The sequence below is a fragment of the Artemia sp. Qi Xiang Cuo genome, chromosome 21 (genome assembly GCF_049724085.1).
Source record: "Artemia sp. Qi Xiang Cuo chromosome 21, ASM4972408v1, whole genome shotgun sequence".
Taxonomy (NCBI): domain Eukaryota; kingdom Metazoa; phylum Arthropoda; class Branchiopoda; order Anostraca; family Artemiidae; genus Artemia; species Artemia sp. Qi Xiang Cuo.
In genome coordinates, this window is record NC_142814.1 from 27514725 (window position 1) to 27538242 (window position 23518).

General features: G+C 35.0%; 1 protein-coding gene across 1 annotated transcript in view; it reads left to right on the forward strand.

Moving 5' to 3' along the window:
- The window catches only part of LOC148939402 (cytoplasmic aconitate hydratase-like), a 92243-nt gene extending 70205 nt beyond the window's left edge, over positions 1–22038 (forward strand). The window contains exons 13-18 of the mRNA XM_089106866.1: positions 607–842; positions 2767–2903; positions 8008–8155; positions 12441–12563; positions 15668–15853; positions 21757–22038. Coding sequence (XP_088962992.1) covers positions 607–842; positions 2767–2903; positions 8008–8155; positions 12441–12563; positions 15668–15853; positions 21757–21870 — 944 coding nt within the window. The 3' untranslated portion in view covers positions 21871–22038. The remainder of the gene's footprint in view (positions 1–606; positions 843–2766; positions 2904–8007; positions 8156–12440; positions 12564–15667; positions 15854–21756) is intronic.
- Positions 22039–23518: the final 1480 nt, after the last annotated feature.

Below are 23518 nucleotides of genomic sequence, written 5' to 3' on the forward strand. Positions count from 1 at the left end.
GACCATGGGCAAAATATTTATTGAGAGGGACCTAGTTTGATAATTATAATAAACACCAAGAAAACTGCTTGCTTCTACAATTTCCGAAAATAAGATGGGTTTTGATAGTGTTAAGACTTCAAGCATGTCAGGCTTATTATAAGACCTTTGTTTTGTCTCGTTTCATTGCAAAGGTCATGAGAAAAGCCAAGGGGCTAGAGTAATTTAGGGAAATAAAATCCAAAGCTGAGTATTTTGGGGTAAACAGTCACTTACCGGACAAAGTTTCTTTTGTTATTTCTAGATTCTAAGAACCTCTTGAAGTTTCGTCCAGCAAGATTACTTACTTTTCTTTAAAGTGTTAAAAAATTGTCTGGAATGTGACTGTTTAGCCGATTTTGAAGGATGTTCTACAGTAACACAGATGAGATAAAAAATAAGAGAGGCCTAAACTTCGGACCCGAAGACAGAAAAAGAAATAAAAAATAACCCATTAATGATTTCTTTTTGGATATTTTCCACCAGTTTTACTACGATAGATAGCACTTTCTTAGAAGCTGTTATTCGAAATGCCGATACCACACAACTTTTATAAATCTGTAAAAACACAATTGATTTCCTTCTTAGGATATAGTTCTGAGGGCATGCCGATTTTCCTTGCCGATATTTGGCCATTGAGGTCAGAAATCCAAGAAGTCGAGCGAAAACATGTGATTCCCGCTATGTTCCAAGAGGTGTATGAAAAAATTCAAAAGGGTAATCAGCAATGGAATAGCTTAGAGGTTGTTGAAAGTGACCTTTATCCATGGGAAGCGTCAAGCACTTACATCCAAAGGCCGCCTTTCTTTGATGATATGACAAAGGTAATCATTTCTGTCAGTTTTATGCTCTAATGCTAAAATCAGGATTATCTTGGTTGTAAAGAGCGAACTCTACCCATAGTAATCGAAAATTTAAAAACATGTTTTGAAAAAAAAACTCAAATGAGGAATATGTAATAAGATTGGGTTTTTAGTGATGTTGAATCAGCTCTTTTTGCTAAACAGAACGTGCAATAGAAATATACAAATTTAGAATTAAAAAATTAATTATTGAAAAGTTGGGAATCTGAAAACATTGTCTCCTGTCTTCAAAAGTGCGTTTAAGCATGTCCAAATTCAACTTCCGGTTTTCAAACCTTCTATCGCGCTCGTGATTGGATTGTAAAATGTAATTATAGCCAAATTGTAATACGTTATTTGGGAATTGATAATGGTTCACAATTCCACTTGATTTTTTCTGTGATGCCTATGTTATGCTGAAAAGTAACATTAGAAGGTAGTTTATGTTTTTTTATTCAGTGTTTTCCGTCCACTTACCGTGTTAGTAAATTTAATGTTTGGCTCAAAATTTAGTATTTATTTATATTTTACTTGCCTACTACGGGTACGCTTATCAACTACCCCCCCCCTCTCACAACATTGGTCTGAAGGATCCTTTTAAGCTTAATGTACCTTGTATTATATATTGCAAGGTTTTCTATTCTGAAGGGATACTACTCATTCTTTCTAAAAAATTTTATGTGGGCTCCCATAGATACATATGCGTTCAGAAACAAAACAGAATGTGAAATAAACACTTGCTTTGCTTGAAAAGGATTATAACCCTGCGAAGTTCTAGAAAAAAAAACTGGCTGACAAAATCCTCGTTTTCTCACCTTTTTTTTATTTTATTTTTCATTTATTATTTCCTTTCCTCTCTTAGTTTGATATGTCAAAAAAACATCCGAGCGATTTTTTTTATTGTGAACTATGTAATCTCTTGAAGAAATCTAATTGTGTTAGATATTTATATTTTCAACTGCTACTGAATCCCACTGTGTGCTAATCTCATGATATGTGTTGCAATTATTTTAGAAAAATCTTATTTTATATTTCACTTTCGTCTTTTTCCAAGTTTTTATAACTTAAATTCCCTAAGCTAAATAGAAATTTACTTTTCCGGAAAAGTTTTTTGTTTGTGTTGCGCGATCTAAAACGAAAATACGGTCTACTGCGGTTAGAGAACACAGTTTGGTTTTGCTGTCAATTGGCTGGTTATTACAACTCCAATAATAATTCAGAACATCGCAAGAACAATAGAGAATATTTGCTATGTGTTAGTCGATACCAAGAGCAAGGTTAAAAATCAGTCATTTATTATCGTAAACCTTACCTAAAGCTCTGGGTGCCTGATGATGAGTTAGAAATCCAAATTACGCATGGTGCCGGACGGGGAACCATCCGTTCTCAATCCTTACTTTCTTTTATTTTCAAATCTAAAAATTACTTGAATGAACCTGAAAAAAATTGTTGTGGAATAAATTAGCAGAAAAACTACTAAAAATCAGTGCAGAAAATTTTTTTTATTGTTTTAATCCTCCAGAAAAAATTGAAGGCCAAAACTATTCCCAAAGATATATACATTCTAGTTTCTTAAAAAGATGTAGATCGTGGGAATGTTTCTTGAAATATACTTTACCACATTCCTTTCTCGCTCTCAAGTGCCTAAATTCATTGTAAAATAGTGGTCGGAGTATCTTCTCACTTACTGTTATGGAGTTAAGAGAAGTATTATATACGATAAGTCAGACGGTGAAAGATTTTTGGGAGTGGAACTTACATAATGTAAGTTACAAACATTTGTATTAAGTTACAAGCGTATATATTAAGAAATAATGTTTGTATCCTGAGTATGGTTCGTAGTTTGGTGGCAAGAAAAGGAGTACGATCTTTAAATATTTTAAACTTCAAAGATTTTCATTTTTAGGAAATTCCTCCAGTGAAGCCAATCGTAAATGCCAAAGTTCTTTTGATGCTTGGTGATTCTGTAACAACAGATCATATATCCCCAGCCGGCAGCATTTCACGCACTTCACCAGCTGCTAGATTTCTTCAGTTAAAAGGGTAAAAGACTTCATTTATAAATTTTCGTCTGAGATAACCATTTGTAGTGCTTGGTGTCAGATTACATACTTCCCTAAGGGATCCACCAAAGCCTTGTATCAGGATGCCAGTGTAATGAAAGTAAAATGTTTCTTTTTGTTTTGTTTTTTTCAATTTTAATGGCACCAGGCAGCTAAAAAATAGGTCCTATTGTGTCAATAGTCAACCTTTTTCCTTGGTTTTCGCTCTAGATTTGTGTCTTTCGAATTTTCTTTTTAATGGAATTAACATACAGGGTTTTAGGGATAACCCTTCTTGGGAACTATTCTGATGGAGATGAAACGTCTTACACTCCTGTCCATCAAGTACTCAGTGCTCAAATTCTTGTATTTAATCCGACGTTTACTCTGTTTTTATGTGTATGCCAAATTGGGTTGGCAAACTCTGAACGTCTTACTCTCTTAAGCGTTTGGTTTCTGATTAGTTATTTAACTATGAAATAAGAAAATATGACTATGAAAAAAAGAATTACGTTTTCTGTTTATTCAGTGTTTGTTAAGTTCTTCGGTGTCTTTGTTTTTATAATACTATTGTTATTACAAAAAGGATAAAAGGTTTAGCTTAGTATTCTGTGAAGGTTTCTTGCTGGTCCCTGGCGGTTTTGGTCTCAATCGTGTGCAGAGGAATTCCTTCATAAAATATTGTAGTACAATTCCAAAGTAAGGATCAAGTATTCTATATGAAGCAAAATTAGAGTGAACCAATGCACACGATGTCTTTTGATTAAGTTCAATATCCTTCTCAACATTCCCTGGCAGTCTCAACTTAATATCCTTGGTTGCTCCCGAGATATTATAGATACGTCCTTTTACAACATGGATACGTCGTGTCTCTTGATTTAATTCAACATCCCTTCTCAGCATACCCTGAAAGTTTAAGTTGATACCCTAGCCCTTCTCAGATATTACAGATACGTCCTTTTGATTTTTTTTTTTTCGTCCCTTTGTTTCTTTCTTTGTAATGTCCGAAGGAAAAGAAGACCATGCCCATGGTTGAAAACCCTAAACCCTAGGTTCATTTTTTGTTTAAACCAATGAAGGTTAGAGTCTGGTTATGTCACACGCAGTGACTGTTTTATTTGTCAAAGAAAAGGTAATTGTGTGTTGGAAACCATTTTTGTAAGTAACGACGTCATTAAAGACAAATTCTCTGTCATACATAATAAGATAGATCTCGTGCTCCTTTGCCTATTTTAAAATAGGATCCATAAATTCTCTTATTCTCTTATTCAAGGCACAGTAACGCCAAAGCGATATTATAAGATGGAGTAAGGGGAAAAGAAAAGAAGAAAAATAACACATGAATAGGAAGCCGGTTAATTCACTAATTATGGTTACGACAACGATACACAACGGTAAGAATAAAACATGAATAGAAATTTTCGACGTAATACTTTAAATTAGGTATTTTTTTCAAGACCACGCTGCGTTTCTATGACGAATCAAAAAATGTTCGAATGGGGATAAGTCCATTTGTCCTCATTTATTATTTTTGATGATGACGATTGCTGTGCGTGTGATCGAAATATCGAGACTTTTGTATCTGTTTTCACTGTCTAATGAATTGACTTATCCCCATTTGAATGTTTATTTGCTCATGAATAGGAAATAAATTTAAGTATTAATGCAATAAATATGGCGTTGACGAAGACATACAAAAATACTAAGCACTGCTGAATTAGAACACGGTACCAAACATTCTTTGAAGAACTGAGTTTTCAGTTATGCTTGGCAATTACTTTATTAACTGCAAGATCAGGACCGGCGATTTTAAATTTTCCAATCAATGGAGAATTCTGATGCCATGATGGTAACCGAAGCAAATATCTAGCGAACCGAAAAAAAAACGGACCGAGCTTTCAGACAATCAGTTTTAGTAAACAACTTCCAAAACGGAGTAATATACAAGATGCGAGGGAGGGCTACTGTGTTTGAAAGGCTAGTTAATAAAAGGCGGTCGAATCGAAAGTTTGCTGCAAGGATCGATGCATAAGAAGTGGATATACGTCGTTTGAGATAAACAAGATAATCAACGGCTCTAGCAGTGGCATCACCAAGTGCTATAAAGGATGGGGACTCGCTTTTCTAGCTAAAGGAACTATTTCAGAACTATTTATATGTCTCATTTATAAGAGCCATTGTTGATGGAAGACAATATATGGATATATATTTTCTTTATATTGACCTTTATATATTTTCACCTTCTCTGTGGTCTTAGTATTTTGGTTCAGAAAACCTACAAATGATAGTTATGCTCCATTATAGAATTGTTTCGTTCAAAGGGAAACTGGCTTTATCAGGTATTTGAGAATAAAAAATGAAAACTTGAATAATGCTTACATTTTCAGTAGAATTGTGTGATGCCGCGTAAATCGACAAAAGCTATGTTCGGTCTTATATTTCAGGATTACAGGTTTCAGCTGGAAGCTCTTGACACTTACTTCTCTGTAAATGAGGTTTCTCTTATAGGAAGTAGTTCAATCAGTAACCTCTTCTTTGGAGACATGACTCCAACCCAATCTGAGAATAAAAAAAAACTGGTTGACTCTGATTTCATTTTGGTGTTGGGCTAGGTGTTTCCCTGTTTCTTGAAAACGTATTCATCGCTGACTTTTAGAATTAAGATTACTTGAAAAAATAGTTAATTCTCAAATCAACTTCAGATGGTGCTTCATTCTCACTTGGCAATTGTTTTTTCAAAGCGTATTTTTAAATTTATGTCGGTTACCTCAATTACCCTTAGTCCATATCATTTCTTATTTGATATCTCACAGCAAAGGTACGTCGGACTTCCGTAAAATTAGCTCTACACTTCTTAGTATGAAGATTATGTTGATAAAAAAATGTTGTCCGCGCAAGCACTTAAGAGAATATACTATTTTAGTAAATGACAAATTGGAATCTTAATAGACAAATTATTTTTTTGTTTTCATTTACTTAACTTACGAACATAATAGAGGAGATGAAAAACGCAGTCGCTGCATAATTGTATGGGATTGTTGTTCCAACATTAATACCACGTCTTGGATATGACAAATTTAATGGTATTTTTACTTGTACAGTTACCAGAGTACAATGGTGAAATGAGTTTGTTTCAGACCAGAAGGATTCGAGTTCATCCCAATCTGTGGTAACCGGTTCTTGATAAACGCCTTTAGCATCCTGCTGCTTAAAAAATTGAAAAAAAAACTTTTTGTTTAGTCTTTGAACTGCGACGAACAAGTTTCTGTTTACCCAGAAGGATTATCTTTTAAGGATTGATTTATTGCGTTATTGAAAACTAAACGTACTTGTGCAACGACGCATTAGGCTTTACATAACAGTTACAGTATTACCGTTAGGGGAGGGGTAAGGGGACAGTAGTCAGCTGCTGCTTATAGCAATGTTTTTTCGTTTTTGGGCTTGAATATTCTTATATTTATTTATTCATCTTAATGCCAAATTCCTTTATTTCTATCTCTTACATTTTTTTTTACATTTTTCTGGTTTCTTGTGTATGTAATAAGTATACATTTTTCTAATATAGATACGTCTAAATTTACTAAACTTAAATTGGATCAATCATTTCTAACCCTTCTCAGGTTGCATCTCAAACTTTAACTTTACTTCAGAAAAAGAAAAGTATGCATTAAAAAATGGATTTAGATCATATTTATATAAAAAAAGAACAGATTTTTTCTGCTGAAAGTAAGGAGCAACATTAAAACTTAAACCGAACTGAAACTATTCCGTATATGAGGGGGGCTGCTCCCTCCTCAATACCTTGCTCTTTACGCTAGTCTAAAAGTTCTTTAAAACCACTTCTCATTCAAATTAAACGGCCCTTGTGTTTGAGCAGTCTTTGTTAAAGAACTCTGACAAAAAATCAAACTTTACATCCCTTTCCCCAGGGGCTGTGGGAAGTCATGCTAACCCCAGAGGCATAGTTATCGCGTCTTTTAACTATGATGAACCAAATGGGTATATCAAAGTCGTGATCGGATGTATTTGGGGATAGAAGGGGCGTGGGGAAGGACTAGTTGCCCTCCAATCTTTTGGTCACGTATAAAGGGCACTGAAATTTTGAATTTCCGTTTGAATGAGTCCTCTTCAAATCTTCTATAAACATTAATTCGATGCGACCACCCGTGGAAAAAAATGAATAAATAAACAAATAAACACCCATCCGTGATCTTTTTTCTGGCAAAAAATACAAAATTACACATTTTTGTATGATAGGACATTGGACATTTTGTAGATGAGGACCTCTACAGTAGGGTTCTTTGGTATGCTGAGTCTTATAGCGTAATTTTCATTAAGATTGCATAACTTTTTGGGGATGTTTCCCCTATTTTCCGAAAATCGTACAAATTTCCTCATGTTCTTAGCTTTTGATGGATAACATTGAACTTAATGAACTTCGTACATTTGGAATCAGCATAAAAAGCCAATTCTTTTGGTGCATTGATTATTATAAAAATACCTTTTTTAGAGTATCGGTTAATATTCGACCGAGTCGGTTCTCACTTACAGTTCGTTACCGTGAACTGTTTGATTGAAACCAGTCTAACTAGATAGTTTTATTGTTCATCTTTTTATTATTTACCTGTAAAGTTATCTGTACATGGTCAGTTGGAGTCGCGCCTTTGTCTTTCTAAGATGTAAGGATACCCTTCATCCATGTTGTGGGAACTTTGCACCCGGATGTTGATATTTGGACCTTAAACATTAATTTTCTCTCTGACTTGTCCCCCCCCCCAGCTGTCAGATAAATCCCCTGGTTCTTTTAGACTTTACAGCTGTTTATATATTGACACCTGAATACCGTATTATGATCCAAGTTGCAAAATCTTATCACGCGACAAAATTAATCTAAATCGTAAAAGAAAGAAGATGGAAGTGTAAACTCGTGTTTCATAGAATAGGAAAGTTTTTGTTTGAGAATTTAAAACGCTTCTAAAAATTTTTAAAGTCGATCAATGTAATTTGGCTCATATTTCACCGTAATAAGCGTTTTAAGTCACCACGTTGTGCCAAATAATTATACGAGTGTCATTGTAACCTAGCTGTATGTAACCTTCTTGCAGTGTTGTGCCTCGGGATTTCAATTCTTATGGTGCGCGTCGTGGTAATGACGCAATAATGACTCGTGGAACTTTTGCCAATGTAAGGCTGGTGAATAAACTTGTATCCAATCCCGGACCGAAAACTTTGCACATTCCAAGTGAAAAAGTGGTATGATATACTTTAGATTAGTAGGTTTTAGACTAGTAGGTTTTATTAATGGTTTTTATTAGTAACCACGGTTTTACCGTGGTTTTACTCCTTGAATATTAGCTGAAAGTGCTTCCCGCAATGCGGAAGCATCTGAAGGAAACGAGATAATATTTGGATTGAATTTTCATGTTTCCGATTGTAAGTGCTGATTTTGGCATTTTTGACATTGTTGCATTTCGTAATCGAAGTAAATTTATCGTTACAGTTTCTTGGAAAATAGATCACTAATAAGGAATGTTTCTTGATTTTAACTTAAGTTTGAATAGGTTTATGATTTGTATTAAGCTTTTAGCTTTGATTATTATTATTTGCATTGTAATTTTTAGTATTTTTGAAGAAGCTAAAATGTCGAGGTTAAACATTACTGCTTGACATAAAACATCATTTGACTTCAGAAAGCTTGATCTGAAGGGTTTTCTTTACGAATTTGAATTCTAAGCCTTCTCAAAAAAAAATCTGGGGTTGCTAAGAAAATACTCCGCGGCTTATGATAAAACGGCTAATTTCGAAATAAATAAAGCTCAACTTTTGCTTTTTTTTGTTTTTTTATTATTTTTTTTGTGCATGCTTGAGGAACTAAAAACAGAACGCAGAAAAGTGACTGAAAACTGATGTTTATAAATTCATGTGGTATTTGTTTTTTTTTTCAGTAGATTTGTCATCAAATAAGTTACCAGGAAATCTTTGCATCAGTACATCAGTTCGCTGTAAGAACTTAGGAGTTCTCGTAGCTTTTATTACTTAGTATCTATTCCTGTCGGATTTACTTTGAATAAACATCAAGTATGAACCTTTATAAATTTTCACATGAAACAAATTACAGTACTTATCTCTTATACCCACCACACTCAAGAAGGGAAGTTAGGTTAATCCTAATGAAATATGGATTAACCATTTTTTCTCCTTTTTTATTCTATTTTTGATTTTCAAGGAGGCACACTTGTGCCTCTATAAAGAGGCGACCCACCTCGATGTTAAGCAATTTCCGGTCCTAGCGGTCGCAGAGAGACAGCGGTAATCGCATTTTGTAGCCCAAGCTCAAACTAAGACACGTGCAAAATTTCACACCCCTCCGACTTTATCTTCATGGGTAAAAGTGGGCCGGAAGTTTCGACCCTTCCACCACAGCCCCCCTTTAACGTTGTCCGATCGGGCTGAAATTTAGAGGTTAAGCTTTTCTAGGGCCCAGAATCTTATCCTCGAAATTTCAGCTCAATCGGATCACTCCTTCCCTGTTTTCCAAAAACCAGATATAGCCACTTAATGTTCATTTCTCTTTTTTTTTGTTATAGACGCCTACAGGCCACAGTTGGCAACTGATCCGGGTGAATGAGGACTCATTCTAAGTAGAATTCGACCTGTTAGGGCCTTTTGATATTTTCAGACCGAAAAAATTATCCCCCGAATTTACATTTACGAAAAACCTCGTTTTCCTATAAGAGCCCATGTTAATTTTTCCCACCACAGCCCCCCTTTAACGTTGTCTGATCGGGCTGAAATTTAGAAGATAAGCTTTCCTGGGGTCTGGGAGCTTATCCTCGAAATTTCAGCTCCATCTGATCACTCCTTCCCTGTTTTCCAAAAACCAAATATCAAGTTTTGTGGGGATTTGCTTGCGTCAAAAATCGATTCCACTGACTAAAAAACAATTACAATTGTGTCTTTTTAGTACAGCGGTCGATACTCCTGACTGTCAGGCGGAAGACCCGGGTTCGATTCCCCGGCAGAGGAAATTTTTTATATACTTAATTTAAAGTTTAAAAAAGAAACTCAGTTTCTTTTTTAAATTATTTGAAAAAAATTACGTTTTCTAAAGAGTTAAAGAGGCTGAGTTACAAGGTCGACCCTTAAAGCACCCTGTCGAGAAATAAAAGAATAATACACAATCATCTAACAGTTAGTCAAGCAATAATAAGTAATAAACTGTACAAAAACGTGCAGAAATTATTTGAAAAAAACTACGTTTTCTAAAGAGTTAAAGAGGCTGAGTCACAAGTTCGAACCTTAAAACGTACAGGGATTAGAAGGTACAGTTGGGGGCTGCCGCCCCCAAACCCCCGCTTTCGCAGCCTTTAAATAAAAAAAAATTTTTTAACTGAAAGTAAGGAGCGACATTAAAACTTAAAACGAATACAAATTATTCCGTATATGAAAGGGGCTGTGCCCTCCTCAACGCCTCGCTCTTTACGCTAAAGTTTGACTTTCTCACAACTCTTTTTTTAAACAATAAAAACTTTAGCGTAAAGAGCGAGGCGTTGAGGAGGGCACAGCCCCTTTCATATACGGAATAATTTTTGTTCGTTTTAAGTTTTAATGTCGCTCCTTACTTTCAGTTTAAAAAACTTTTTTTTTAATTTAAAGGCTGCGAAAGCGGGGGGTTTGGGGGCGGCAGCCCCCCAATTGTACCTTCTAATCCCTGTACGTTTTAAGGTTCGAACTTGTGACTCAGCCTCTTTAACTCTTTAGAAAACGTAATTTTTTTCAAATAATTATTATCTAAAGTTGTATTTTGTTCCTGAGCTTTGTTTGTAGTCTGTATTATGTGTTGCTATGGCCCACAGGCTTTTTGCATAAGCATGACCTAAGCATGATGAAAATAAAATACTTTAATAACAAAGTTGTGGAAACTACAACAGAGAATTGTGGAAATCAGGCCCCCCATAACGCATTATATTAAATGGTTTCTGACCTAACCTAACTAAAATATTTAATGAAAATATGCCTACATTGTAGTGTATATACACTCTCACGTCAAGTTGGTTATCACCGAGTACAAATACAGAAAGAAACTGGTTATGACGACCAAGAACTTGAGTGTAGTGGGTATAAGAGATAAGTACCCAAATTACAATAAGGGATTGGTTGATTTTGTCTCAGATCTCACACTAGTCTAAATTTCGAAAAAAAAAATAACAATAATAATTCGGATTATTTATTTAAATGCATCTAAAAGCATTCATAAAGCTATGAAAACAGATTGAAACAATAATTGGTCCTGAAATTTCTTTGTGATAGGTAATTTAAAATTAGGAAAGTCAGTAAATGTAAATGTTGTTTTTAAAATGATTCCACATGCAAACGTTGCCGAACTTGCATCTCTCATCAAAAAAGGAACACGAAGAAAACTTCTGAAATATACAACAAAATCAAACAAAGGTGAACAACACAAGTTGGTCAGAAAAATTCAGGTCAATGCGAAGAAAAAACTGCGATGTATAAAGTAAAAAAAAACCTTCGCCGTTTTTCAGAAAATATGAATAAGGACTGCAAACCATGTTGCAAGACTGTTCCAGAAGGAGGGGGTATGGGAGAGTTATATGCACACGTAATCAAGATGGGAAAAAGGAGAATCGTATATTGGCGTCAATTTAAGTAGATCTTTAAATTAGCTTGTTTAAAATAGGGACCAGTTCCCTCCGGTAACTTACAAGATTCAAGTTTTCTGGCAAGCTTTACGTTTAATTTTTGAACTTTTCACTCATGTGGATATTCTGTGTTCCTTCTATAATCTGCAATTAGGACACTTGGGAGTCGTAACTTAGATGAGAGGCAAGGCTTTGTGACGCACTCAAAACTAATTGATTGGCTTTCTTACACATTCGATGTCTCTTCCAAGCATAAAAGCTTAGGAATTTTGGGATCGTCTCCGGGTCCTCGAAAGTTTAAAATCTTGTAAAAGGAAGAGTTTTTCGGGGAAAACAGAAAAAGACGTATAACGCTTTTACATGAAAAAACCTTTTATCTCTAAGCTTAGGTAAAGACGTATAATTGAACTCTCCGTTTTGTTCGTAGTTTGGGACTTTGGCAGTAGGAAAGTGGTAAAAAAAAGGCAGTAGGAAAGTTTCAGTCTAGTTATACATGAATGAGGAAGGCCAATTCAAATCCGCACCCCTGTCCCTCCCATGAAAAAGACATCTTTATAGGATGTTATAGCTAATCGCGTTATTGCTTGTATTTATTTATGCCAACCTATTTCTGGTTGAAATAAATCCCCCCCTCCTTCCCTTTTTCAGGCTAGGTTATTCTGTGAGTGTTATGCGTCCAACCCCTCCAACTCTAAACTTCTGGTGCTGGCTTTTGTTCTTTTCCTTCTTTTTTTTTCGCAATATACTTTACAAAAGAAAGTACACATAAAGCTTTGCAGAAAGTAAATTCTCGCTTTGAAATAATAAAACGGTAATTTGACTGTGGTGTTTTTGTTAATATTATTATTTTCATTTTTTTCACATTCTTTGTTAAACAGATGGACGTTTTCGATGCTGCTGAAGCCTACAAAGCGGACAACATTACATTAATCGTCATTGCAGGCAAGGATTATGGTTGTGGCTCTAGTAGGGACTGGGCGGCAAAAGGGCCTCATCTCCTTGTAAGTTTACATTTTCTTGATTGTCTTTTTTTCACGTTGTATTTTGATTTAAATGCTAACTGAGTATTGGATAGGGCATCAACGTGCAAGATTGCTTATCTTTTAGGTAACATTTGTTGTCCTCGGTGTTTCAGATGCAGTAATGACGACCAGTGTTCGGAAACGCAATAGCTAAGTCTACTTGCACTCGGTAAGACCGTGGAGAGCAGGACACACGAGGATAAATAACGCTCTTTTTCTTCATTGGCTACTTCTCCACCCTACTGTTGGTTTTAAAGCACGCGCAGTGAACTTCGCTATTCTTAGCTGTCTACTAACATTTGATCCATAAGCATTTGTCTGTACTTAAGGCAAATTCAGTATGAGTCGATAACCATTAGTTGAATAAGATAGCCTTCAATTGCATAAACCCATCCTTCGCCACGACTATTAATCTTTCCCTGCGTTTTATAAGCGAGGAATTTGCATTTTGTAATAAGTTGGACGTCATAATTTGTCTTTACGTAGAGTTTTGAGAATAGGTATATTTACACCTTTAAATAGAGATGTGATAAACGAGAATAGCGGTAAGATAAAGCCCTCTGGGAAGATGGGTTACCATTAGAAATTTATCCAAACCTATTTGTGTTCAGCGCACTTACGAATCTCCTGAAAATGATCAATATGAGTGAGTATGTCTTTCGAAATTGAAAGAGTGACTGTAGAGGCACCACAATACAAATAGTAAAAATACCAACAACAAAAGGAAATTCAACCCTTGATTTGATTTGCACCAATATGCAGGCTTTCTATGCCCCTCCTGTCCCCGTTAGAAGGAAGTTACCATTTTTGTTTATTAACGAAGCCTCTCAATAGCTTTAATCATACTTTTCCTGGTACTGAGTTTTCTTATCGCCCAATTTCCAATGATGACCTTTACACACTTGGATATTCGATTACCAATGAAAACTGGCTGGCTCTCAAAGGAAAAAATGACATTAATTTTAAAGTCTCCGAATTCCAAAATCTGATTAAAACAAAATACATAAATTCCTTCCCTGTAAAAAAAGTAAAGACATGTTCTAATGACAAACCATTCATTACTAGCCAATTGAAAAAACTAATTAGAATTAAAATGAATCTACTAAAGAGTGGTAAAACATCCGAAGCGAACTCACTACGTAAACATATAAAAAAAGAAATACGTAAATCTGCTTCTTCATATTACAAATGCAAAGTCCAGGATTTATTTTCTACAAAGCCAAAACAATGGTATAATACAATAAAGAAAATTTGTGGGGAAACACCTAGTAATATAGATTTCCATTTCCAACAAGACCGTTCAGTTACAGCCAATGATCTGAACAGGTTTCTTTCTTTCATAGTTCAGAACCTCCCTCCCCTTTCTTTTGACACTCCTTATGATTTGTGCTCTCTCAATTTTCCCGTTATTTTGCCCTCGGGTGTGGAGGCAAAAATTAAGAACATTAAAAGGCGTAGTAGGCTACATTTCCACTAGACATCCCGATTGTACTAATTAAAGCCTTTGCCGACAATCTCTCAGAGCCTTAGCGCTTAATTTTTAAGGAAATTATCTCTACTGGTAAATTCCCAAATTGTTGGAAGCTAGGTTTTATTACTCCCGTAAAAAATAAAGGTAACAATCAAGATTTTGATGGTGTCCCATTACTCTTACTCTAGTTTTTTCGAAGTTATATGAAAGCTTTTTAGCTGAGTGGTTGAAAGTAAAAATAATCCCAAATGTTGACCAAAGACAATTCGGAATACGCTCTACATCTACTACCCACTATCTTGTTCACCTTATGGACACAATATGTAACACACTCGAAAAACCCAATACCTGGCTCAATGTTATCGCTGTTGACTTGCAAAAAGCTTTTGATTTAATCAACCACAATATACTAATAGAAAAGCTATCTAATGACTTTCAGGTTGACCCATATTTAATTAGAATAATTACATCTTTCCTCTCGTGAAATACCTGAATGTATGATCCCCTCCTAGTTGATAATGGTGTGCCCCAAGGAACCATCTTAGGTCCAATTTTATTTCTTGCAATGATCAACAACCTTGGTGTTTATTTTCCGGATAGATGGAAATTCGTTGATGATCTAACTGTCTTAGAGACATGTTCCAAAAATTCAAAAAGCAACCTAATAAACCTCTTGGAATCAATATCAGCCGAAGCTCTTACTGATGATATGAAAGTCAACCCTTTAAAGTCAACTGTTCTTGCTATTAATTTCCTTAAAACTCCTCCTTCTTTCTCCTGTCCAATCCCCCTGAAATGTCTGTTACCACTATGAAATTACTGGGCGTTACCATCTCAAGCGACTTAAAATGGGATTGTCATATTAATGACATCTTAAAACGTGCAAATGCCGCATTTTCCCTCCTTAAAGTCCTTAAAAATTTAAATGCCCTAAATCGCACTGTTTGAGGATTTTCCTGTCATTTGTACGCCCAACCCTTGAGCACGCCTGTCCTGTTTGGCATCCTGGCATTTCCATTGAATTGTTGGACAGAATAGAGGCAGTCCAAAAAAGGTGCCTAAGAATTAGAGCGAGATTTCCCGTTAAAAGAGAGCGAGATTTCCCGTTATTATTTAAAAACGATCAGCAATTAAATTTAAAAAACAAGTTTGTTCATTAAGTGTCTTTAAAGAAGTCGTTAACGCTGTCTATTTTATTTTCTGCACAACTCTACTGCCTTGTTTCAACTTTGTAACGCTACCTGCTACCTGATATACCAACCTACTATTTTTGGCATTAGTAGGTCTAGTAAATATAAGCAACTCTGGTTATGAAGCTCTCGTTTCTGTAGTTTTTTTTCCAGTCTTTCTTTCTTGGGTGTACTATTTTTCATTAACAGGATTACTAGGGTATTATGTCTCTGAACTAGATAGGAATTCAAGTGGACCCAGATTGTAAAATAAAGAGGAAAAGTCTTAACTTCTCTTAAAGTGAATTGAAATTATTTCTACGATATTGAATTATTTTCTGCTAAGAAATAACTTTTTATAATAAGATAAATAAGAGAAACCCCGACCTGGGATTCAAACTGAAATTAGTGTAAAGACTGACTCTCTGTTTTGTATATTCTAGGGTATAAAAGCCGTGATTGCCGAATCTTACGAGAGGATTCATCGTTCCAATCTGATTGGCATGGGAATAGTACCACTTCAATTTCTGGATGGACAGACTGCCGGCTCTCTTGGACTAACAGGCAAAGAATCATATGCTATCAATCTTGGTGACAATATTCAACCGCGACAAACTGTTTCTGTCATTGTAAGTAATTCCTTGGACAAATGTATAGATATTGTTATGTCATTCACGATCGTCCAGGGCTGTTAAAGTGTTCAGGAAAGCTAAAAACAAAACAAAAGGGAAAACATACAATTAATGAAAATATCTAAAGATAATGTCTAAATAATGACTCAAAAAGTCAATTTTCGAAAGTGGAGGGGTCTCTTAACCTCTTCAAACATATAAACGAACTTTTTGAATCGTTTTATGTTTTGTACGATTGTGAAAATTTTGTAATTGAAAAGACTGGATTGTTATTCAAGGAGGGATGAAATCATTAGCTGAAAGCATGACGGTCATGTTCAACTAAACTGAATTTATGCCTTTGTAAAATTGACGTTTAGTTTCCTATACCGTTTTGCCATACAAAGGGTTTTGATTTGGAAAGGGTTTGGAAGGGTTTTGAAGGGCCCAGATGAGGGATGTGGGGTTGGAGACATCTTATGAAAAAGGCGAGTATTAAAACTTAGATTTTTGTTTAACCGAAATAAGATATCGCCCGAAGGAAGAATACCGCCCTTGAATTTATGTTCTTATTTACTTCTAAGTTCAAGTTTTTGTTATTCATGATTTAATTAAGTTTTCTTACAACCCATTCCGTTTTTTCCAAAAGTCACTCCTTAAAATTATTTTAAAAGGAAACTTTTTTTATGTAACTAATTCATAATTCACTCAAATATATAGATAACTGATGCCTAAGTAAAACTTTTAAAATGAACATTGTCTCGTTTTCATTCAGTCTGTTTAGTTTGTTGAAACCATACTTTAAACTGACGAATCAATAATTGATTTAACTGTTGGTTCAATAACACGAGTTAAAAAAAAACAAAAAAACAACTAGGATTGGACTGTTGAATTAATTTAATTAGAATCATTGTTGAACTAGTTGAATTAGAATCATGGGACAAGATGTGGGAGAATTATCAGAGGCTTGACGTTTCAAACAGTTCGTGGTAACGAACTGTAAGTAAGGAGCGACCCGGCTCAATAGTAACCGAAACTCTAAAAACTGGAATTTAGATACCCATAGATACATCAATAGAATCAAATATTTATGCTGATTTCAAATATATAAGTTTCATTAAGTTTAATTTTACCCATCAAAAGTTACACGCCTGAGAAAATTTGCCGTATTTTCGATAAAAGGGGGAAACACCCCCAAAAAATCATAGAACTTTAATGAAAATCACAACATCGGATTCAGCGTATCAGAAAACCCTACTGCGGAAGTGTCAAGCTCCTATCTGCAAAAATGTGGAATTTTGGATTTTTTGTCAGAAGAAAGATCACGGATGCGTGTTTATTTGATTGTTTTGTTTTTTGTTTTTTTTTTTGTTTTTTCCAGGGTTGATCGTATCGATTCAGTAGTCCTAGAATATCGTAAGAGGACTCATTTGAACGGAAATTAAAAGTTCTAGTGTCCTTTTTAAGTGACCAAAAAAATTGGAGGGCAACTCGGCCCCCTCCCACGCTCATTTTTTTTCCCAAAGTCACCCAATCAAAATTTTGAGATAGCAATTTTGTTCAGCATGGTCGAAAATATAATAAATATGTCTTTGAGGATGACTTAATCCCCCACAGTTCTCAGGGAAAGGGCTGGAAGTTATGAACTTTGCCCATTGTTTACATATAGTATTGGTTAATGGGAAGTATAAAGACGTTTCAGGAGGGATTTTTTTCAGATGGGGGGGGGGGGGAGTCGGAAGAGGGGGTTACGGGGGGAATCCTTCCATGGAGGATGTTTCCTTGGGGGAAGGGATATTTCTATGAAGGGGGCGCCGGATTTCTAGCATTATTTAGAAAACGATCAGAAATTTAAAAAAAGCAAGTCTTTTCAACTGAAAGTAAGGAGCAACATTAAAACTTAAAACAGACAGAAATTGTTACGTATATGAGGAGGTTCGCCCCCTAGTCGATACCTCGCTCTTTACGCTAAAGTTTTTTTTTTATTACTTTCAAAAGAGCTATCTATTCTAATTAACCGGACTTTGGGATTTAGCGGTTTGTGATTCGAACAAAATTTAAACTTCATCGTAAAGGGCAAGGTATCGACTAGGTGGCAAACTCCCTAATATATGTAATAAAACATAAGAATATAGAAGTTCGTTACGTAAGTTAATTCGTAAGATAGGTCAGAAAAATATTTCGAGAAAGCCATTTAGCCAAAAAAGTAAAATTAATATGCAAAGTTAGTTTAAATTATTCATGTGCGGTGAGCCAAAATCAAGCTGCATTAATTCAAAAACGTTCAGAAATTAAATGAAAAAAAACAAGTTTTTTTAACTGAAAGTAAGGAGCGAGATTAAAACATAAAACGAACAAAAATTATTCCGTATATGAAAGGGGCTTTACCCTCCTCAAAACCTCGCTCTTTACGCTAATGTTTGAATGTCACACAACTTTATTTTTTAAAACAATAAAAAACTTTCGCGTAAAGAGCAAGGTATTGAGGGGAGGGTACAGCCCCTTCCATATACGGAATAATTTTTATTCGTTTTAAGTTTTAATGTCGCTCCTTACTTTCAGTTAAAAAAAACTTGTTTTTTTTTATTTAATAATCCAATGAATTGAGTACCGACAGGCAAATAATTTGTCTATGTTCAACTCACATATTATTGCACTTTGAAGACTGAGTTGCTGCTGGCTATTGGGTAGTAGAAAAGGGGATGTTTTTTTCTTGTATATCTGGATCTTTTTTTGACCAAAATGAATTGATGTCGGTGAAATTTAAGTCAGACTTACAACCAATGCGAAGCCATCGGTTCCCAGTCAAAAGTTTTCAAGCTTTTCGGTGCTGTCTTATTGCTTGAGTAGAGCAATTGGTATGTAAGTGCTGTTAACATCTCTGAGGATATTCAAGTTCTATTCATATTCAATAAAAAAAAAATTCAACTGAAAGTAAGGAGCAACAATAAAACTTCAAACAAACGGAAACTATTCCGTATAGGAGGAGGTCACCGATCCTCCTCAATACATTGCTCTTCACGTTAAAGTTTCTTAGTAGTTCTTAAAATGCTTTTATTCTAATTAAACAGCCCTTGTGTTTCAGGAGTCGTTCTTAAAAAAATTGGGCAATCAGTCAAACTTTACCGTATAGAACAAGGTATTAAGGAGGAAGGGTAACCCCTCATATACGGAATAATTTCTTTTTGCCTTAAGTTTTAATGTTGCTTCTTACTTTCAGTTAAAAAATTGTTTCTTTTTCTAAATTTAATTTTTGATCGATTTTTAAATAAAGCTGCAAAATCGGACTCCCCCTCCATTTAAAATTCTCTTCCTTCACGGGAAACTCCTCCATGGAAGGTTCCTTCCACGTAAAATACCCCCCCCCCCCCGGAAAACTTTCTTCGGAAAATTCCATCCTCGCTGAAATTTCTCCCAGTAAAATTTCTTGCGGACGATTCCGCCTGAAAAATTCTCCTTAGCATACTTTCATTTGAAAAATACTTTAATCTCAAATCGTTTTTTAGATAAAGCCGGATCCTCCCTTCCGTGAAAAAAATTTTCCCGGAAATCCCCCCCCCCCATTGAGAAGTTGCTCCCACAAAAAATTGTACCATGGAGAATTTCTCCCGTGAAAGATCTCCTCTCCACGGAAAAATTTTTCAGACAATTTCAACCCCGCTGAAAATTTCCCCCGCACAATTCCCCTGGAACATCTCCACATGCAAAAGTCAGCAAACAGTAAGTAAGACACATAAAAAGAATTTCGTGTATGAATTTTGTAAAATACCCCAGTTTCAAATTGGCAACTCTGGGTAAAAAAAGGGTTTGTGGAGGGAGGGCTAGCTGCCCACCAATCTTTTGGGTCACTTAAAGAGGGCACTAGAATTTTTAATTTCCGCTTGTATGAACTCTTTGCCAGTCTTCTAGGACCATGATTCGATACAATTGTCCCTGAAAAAAAAAAAAAAAAAAAAAAAAAAAAAAAAAAAAAAACACGTATCAGTGATCTTTCTTTTGGCAAAAAAAATACAAATTCCACATTTTTGTTGATAGAAGCTTGAAACCTCTTTAATAAGGGTTTCTGATACGCCGAATCTTACGATGTGATTTTCGTTAACATTCCATGACTTTTAAGGGGTGTTTCCCCCCTTTTTCGAAAATCGGGCAAATTTTCTCAGGCTCCTTGCTTGATGGTTAACAGTAAATTTAATGAATCTTACACATTTGGAATCAGCATAATAAGCAAATTCTTTTGATGTATATTGATATCAGAATTCTGTTTTGCAGAGAGTTTTGGCTACTATTGAGCCCCGTCGCTCCTTACTATAAGTTCGTTACCAGGAACTGTATGATTGTTGAAATTGTTCTGTGAGTACTGTGTCTCAAACCACTCCAACTTCCAGCTCCAAACTTCTGGTATTCGCTCTAGTGTTAAAAAAAAATATATACGATTTACTTTATAAAAGAAAGTATAAATAAAGCTTTGCAGAAAGTAAATTCTTGCATTGAAATAGAGTAAATTAACCCTAGAATTTCTATGAAAGCAAGCATAATTACACATTTCCCTAAGAAAAAAAACTTCTTAGTTTAAACTTATTTCACAAGACTGATTTGATACATAACTTCTCGGATGACAAATTTTGTTCTAGTATCTCGTAAAAATGTCGTGTTATGATTTACCTTGATCTAGCAAATCTGCGTTTTGGGCCTGGGGAATAAAATAGTGAATCTCATAGATGTCGTGGCTGATGAGATAGACATAACGAAGAACGAGCGATTATAACCTAGCGATACGGTGTGAGTGAACATGTTTTCCTCAGTGAAAAGCTGGTGGATAAGGTGTAAATGTATATCGCAAATTTGAGCTGTTTTCTTGTTATCACTTCATTTGATTATTCTTCTTGCTAATAAAATGGTATATTATTGACAGGGGTTTTCCAACCCAATTAGTGTGTATCAACGGAAAGTGACATTCAAACTATACCCGATCAGTAAAAGATGGACAATCATAATTTAAAGCAAAAGGACAGTTCCCATTCTTTTTTCTTTTTTTAAACAAAATCTTTCTTAAGTAACACGGGAAAACCGAAAAAAATATATAACGATAATATGTGAAGTTAAAACATAATTATGGACTCTGCTTCAGTTTCCATTCTTCAATGCCCATGGTAAAAGAATCGTAAAAGCTTTAAGTATTCTCTCTTTTTCGATGACACATGGCTTGGAAAAGTTGCAAAATGACCATATCAGCTTGTAATTCAATTTTTACGAAATATTATCCTTGCTCGAATGTTCCATAACTAAATATACAGGGTGTCTTGTAAATCTCACGACGACGTTCTTGTATTTAAAATATGAAGGTGCTCAATTAGTCACTCAAAACTGTAGTTATTGAATTATAATGTTGTTCTTGGTTGGCTATAAAAAGGTAAAAAAAAAACGAAAAAAGAACGTGGGGTATTCTTTATTTACTTCTTCTTTTCACCAAGCTGAAATGAGAAAATACGATTTTTTGGTTTTAATTATTAAATACTAATAAGTGGGGATATCTTTTGTCAGGCTTCAGTCGATTGAATCAGTTCAACCGATTAAATACGATATTATTAGACAAGTAGTAATAAGTAAAGTACATGCACAAATAAAGGCAACCAATAGAAGTGAAGACAATCAGGCTGGCTAAAAACGAACGTTTTAATAAAGTGTTTTTTTTTTTTCAAATTAAATGCTGTTTGTTATGTATTTGTAGTTTGTTTTCAGTCGTATGGCTGATCTTTTCTAGAAAGGATGTGGGGCTCTCGAAATTTAACCTCTTCTTCTGCTGATGGGGGCTATTGAATAATGGGTTAAATATTTGGTTTTGGAAACGAACATTTGTCTTGAAAAGGCAGTGCTGTTTTTGCCATTTTGTATTATGATTTTATATTGTATTTTCGTTTCAGGTGGACAGTGGTAAGACATTTGATGCGATCTTGCGTTTTGATACTGATGTGGAAATTGCTTTCTACAAAAATGGGGGTATTCTGAAGTATATGTTACGAAAGATGTTGGACTGAACGACAAGCCCAGTGTCTCCTCAAAGTTTGGGCTGGAAACTATTGACTTTAAATATTCGCTTACATGCTTCCTTGTGTTTTAAGGCTATGACGGAGTTCTTTATTTTGCTGGGATTGTGTTTTAAAACTTGTTTTGAGACTTGTTAATATATTGGAATACGTTCTGAAGTTTAGTCTTCGTTTTGAAGTTGAGTCTTATTTGAAAGAATCTTGGGCGGGGTATTTAGCCGGATATGATCCCGCAGCTCCTAGGAAACTATATTTAGCTGATTTCCGTAGTGCAAAATGGGGAGCTGAAGTTTGTACGACCTCAGATACAGCCCTTGGCTCTAAAATCGGTTCTGTAAGAAGTTGCGATTTTGGTTGTGTAGCGGAATTCAGCTTTGGACTTGGACTGACTATGTCTCACTGCGTTACTTTGTGCCAAAATAAAAGATAACCCGAGTTTTATGGAACTTAAACTTTAGAGCCATCTACAAAAATGTATTTGTTTTTCATACCAAAATCCAGAAAAAGACAAAATCAACTAAAAATTGGGACCTTATCGCGATTCTTTCGCCTGCATAAATAGTAGTGCTTTAAAACAAAAGACTTATTTTCGTTAAATTCTTGGTCGTTTTCGGATTTTTGCTTTTGATTTTCTTCCCTTTATACTGCTTTATTTAGATTTTTTGTTTTTGTCAGTTCTTGACTTTATTCTACACTAGTTTTTCCTCATAAGCGCTGAAAATGCCTTTTTGCATTTATTTGAACTATCTGCCAAATATTCCTTCTCCCAACTTCAATCTTTTTTTTTTTTTTTTTTTTTTTTTTTTTTTTTTCTATGTTTCCTTTAGTAAGTTTGGATTATAATCTTTTAAGACATTCCATTTGTTCTTATATGCTCTCAATGAAGTATAAAAATGAAAAATCGAAAACTTTTCAATTTATCCAACTGCCAATCGTTTAAAACGCAGCATGTTTTCTGCGTATTTCTGCCAAAATTTCGATTCTTGTTTTTGCAACTCAAATCAAGAGAGTATTCGAGAATTTATTTCTTAGAGGTTTAATATCTTTCAAAAGAGTCGATGCGAGAAAACGTGCAGCAAAACAGGTAGATCATACGAACGATAAGTTGGAGACCGTACGAATTTTTGATATTTCAGGATGAGGAGCAGCAGTCAAAAGTCTGCCGTCCTGTGTGCGTGCTTTGCCTCAGTCTTAATGAAGACAAATAGGATATGCTGTGGAATTTGGAGAACCTACAATATTGGTATGAAACTAGGTCAAATTTACCCCTAACTAAATCGGGCTCTTAGAGTTTTTATGAGGACGTGCATCAATTTCTGAATAGACAGCAATAATACGGCTAGCGTAGGGGTAACTTGAGATAATTTCTTATTTGAACCCCTAGAAATGAGTTACGATGCTATTACGGAGACGTGTTTATTTCCATAGATTCTGACTTGTAACTGACTTCAACACTGACAATTTCTTGTTCGAATTCGTTTCCTCTACTCAACTTAAAGGGAGAGACAAAAAATTATTTCAATATATGAGTAGTAAAAGATATACCGGAGCTGGACCACATCATTAATTAATCCTGGGTTAACAGGTTGAACTCAGTATTAAACCAGAGTTCAACTCAGTTAATTCAATGACATAGTTG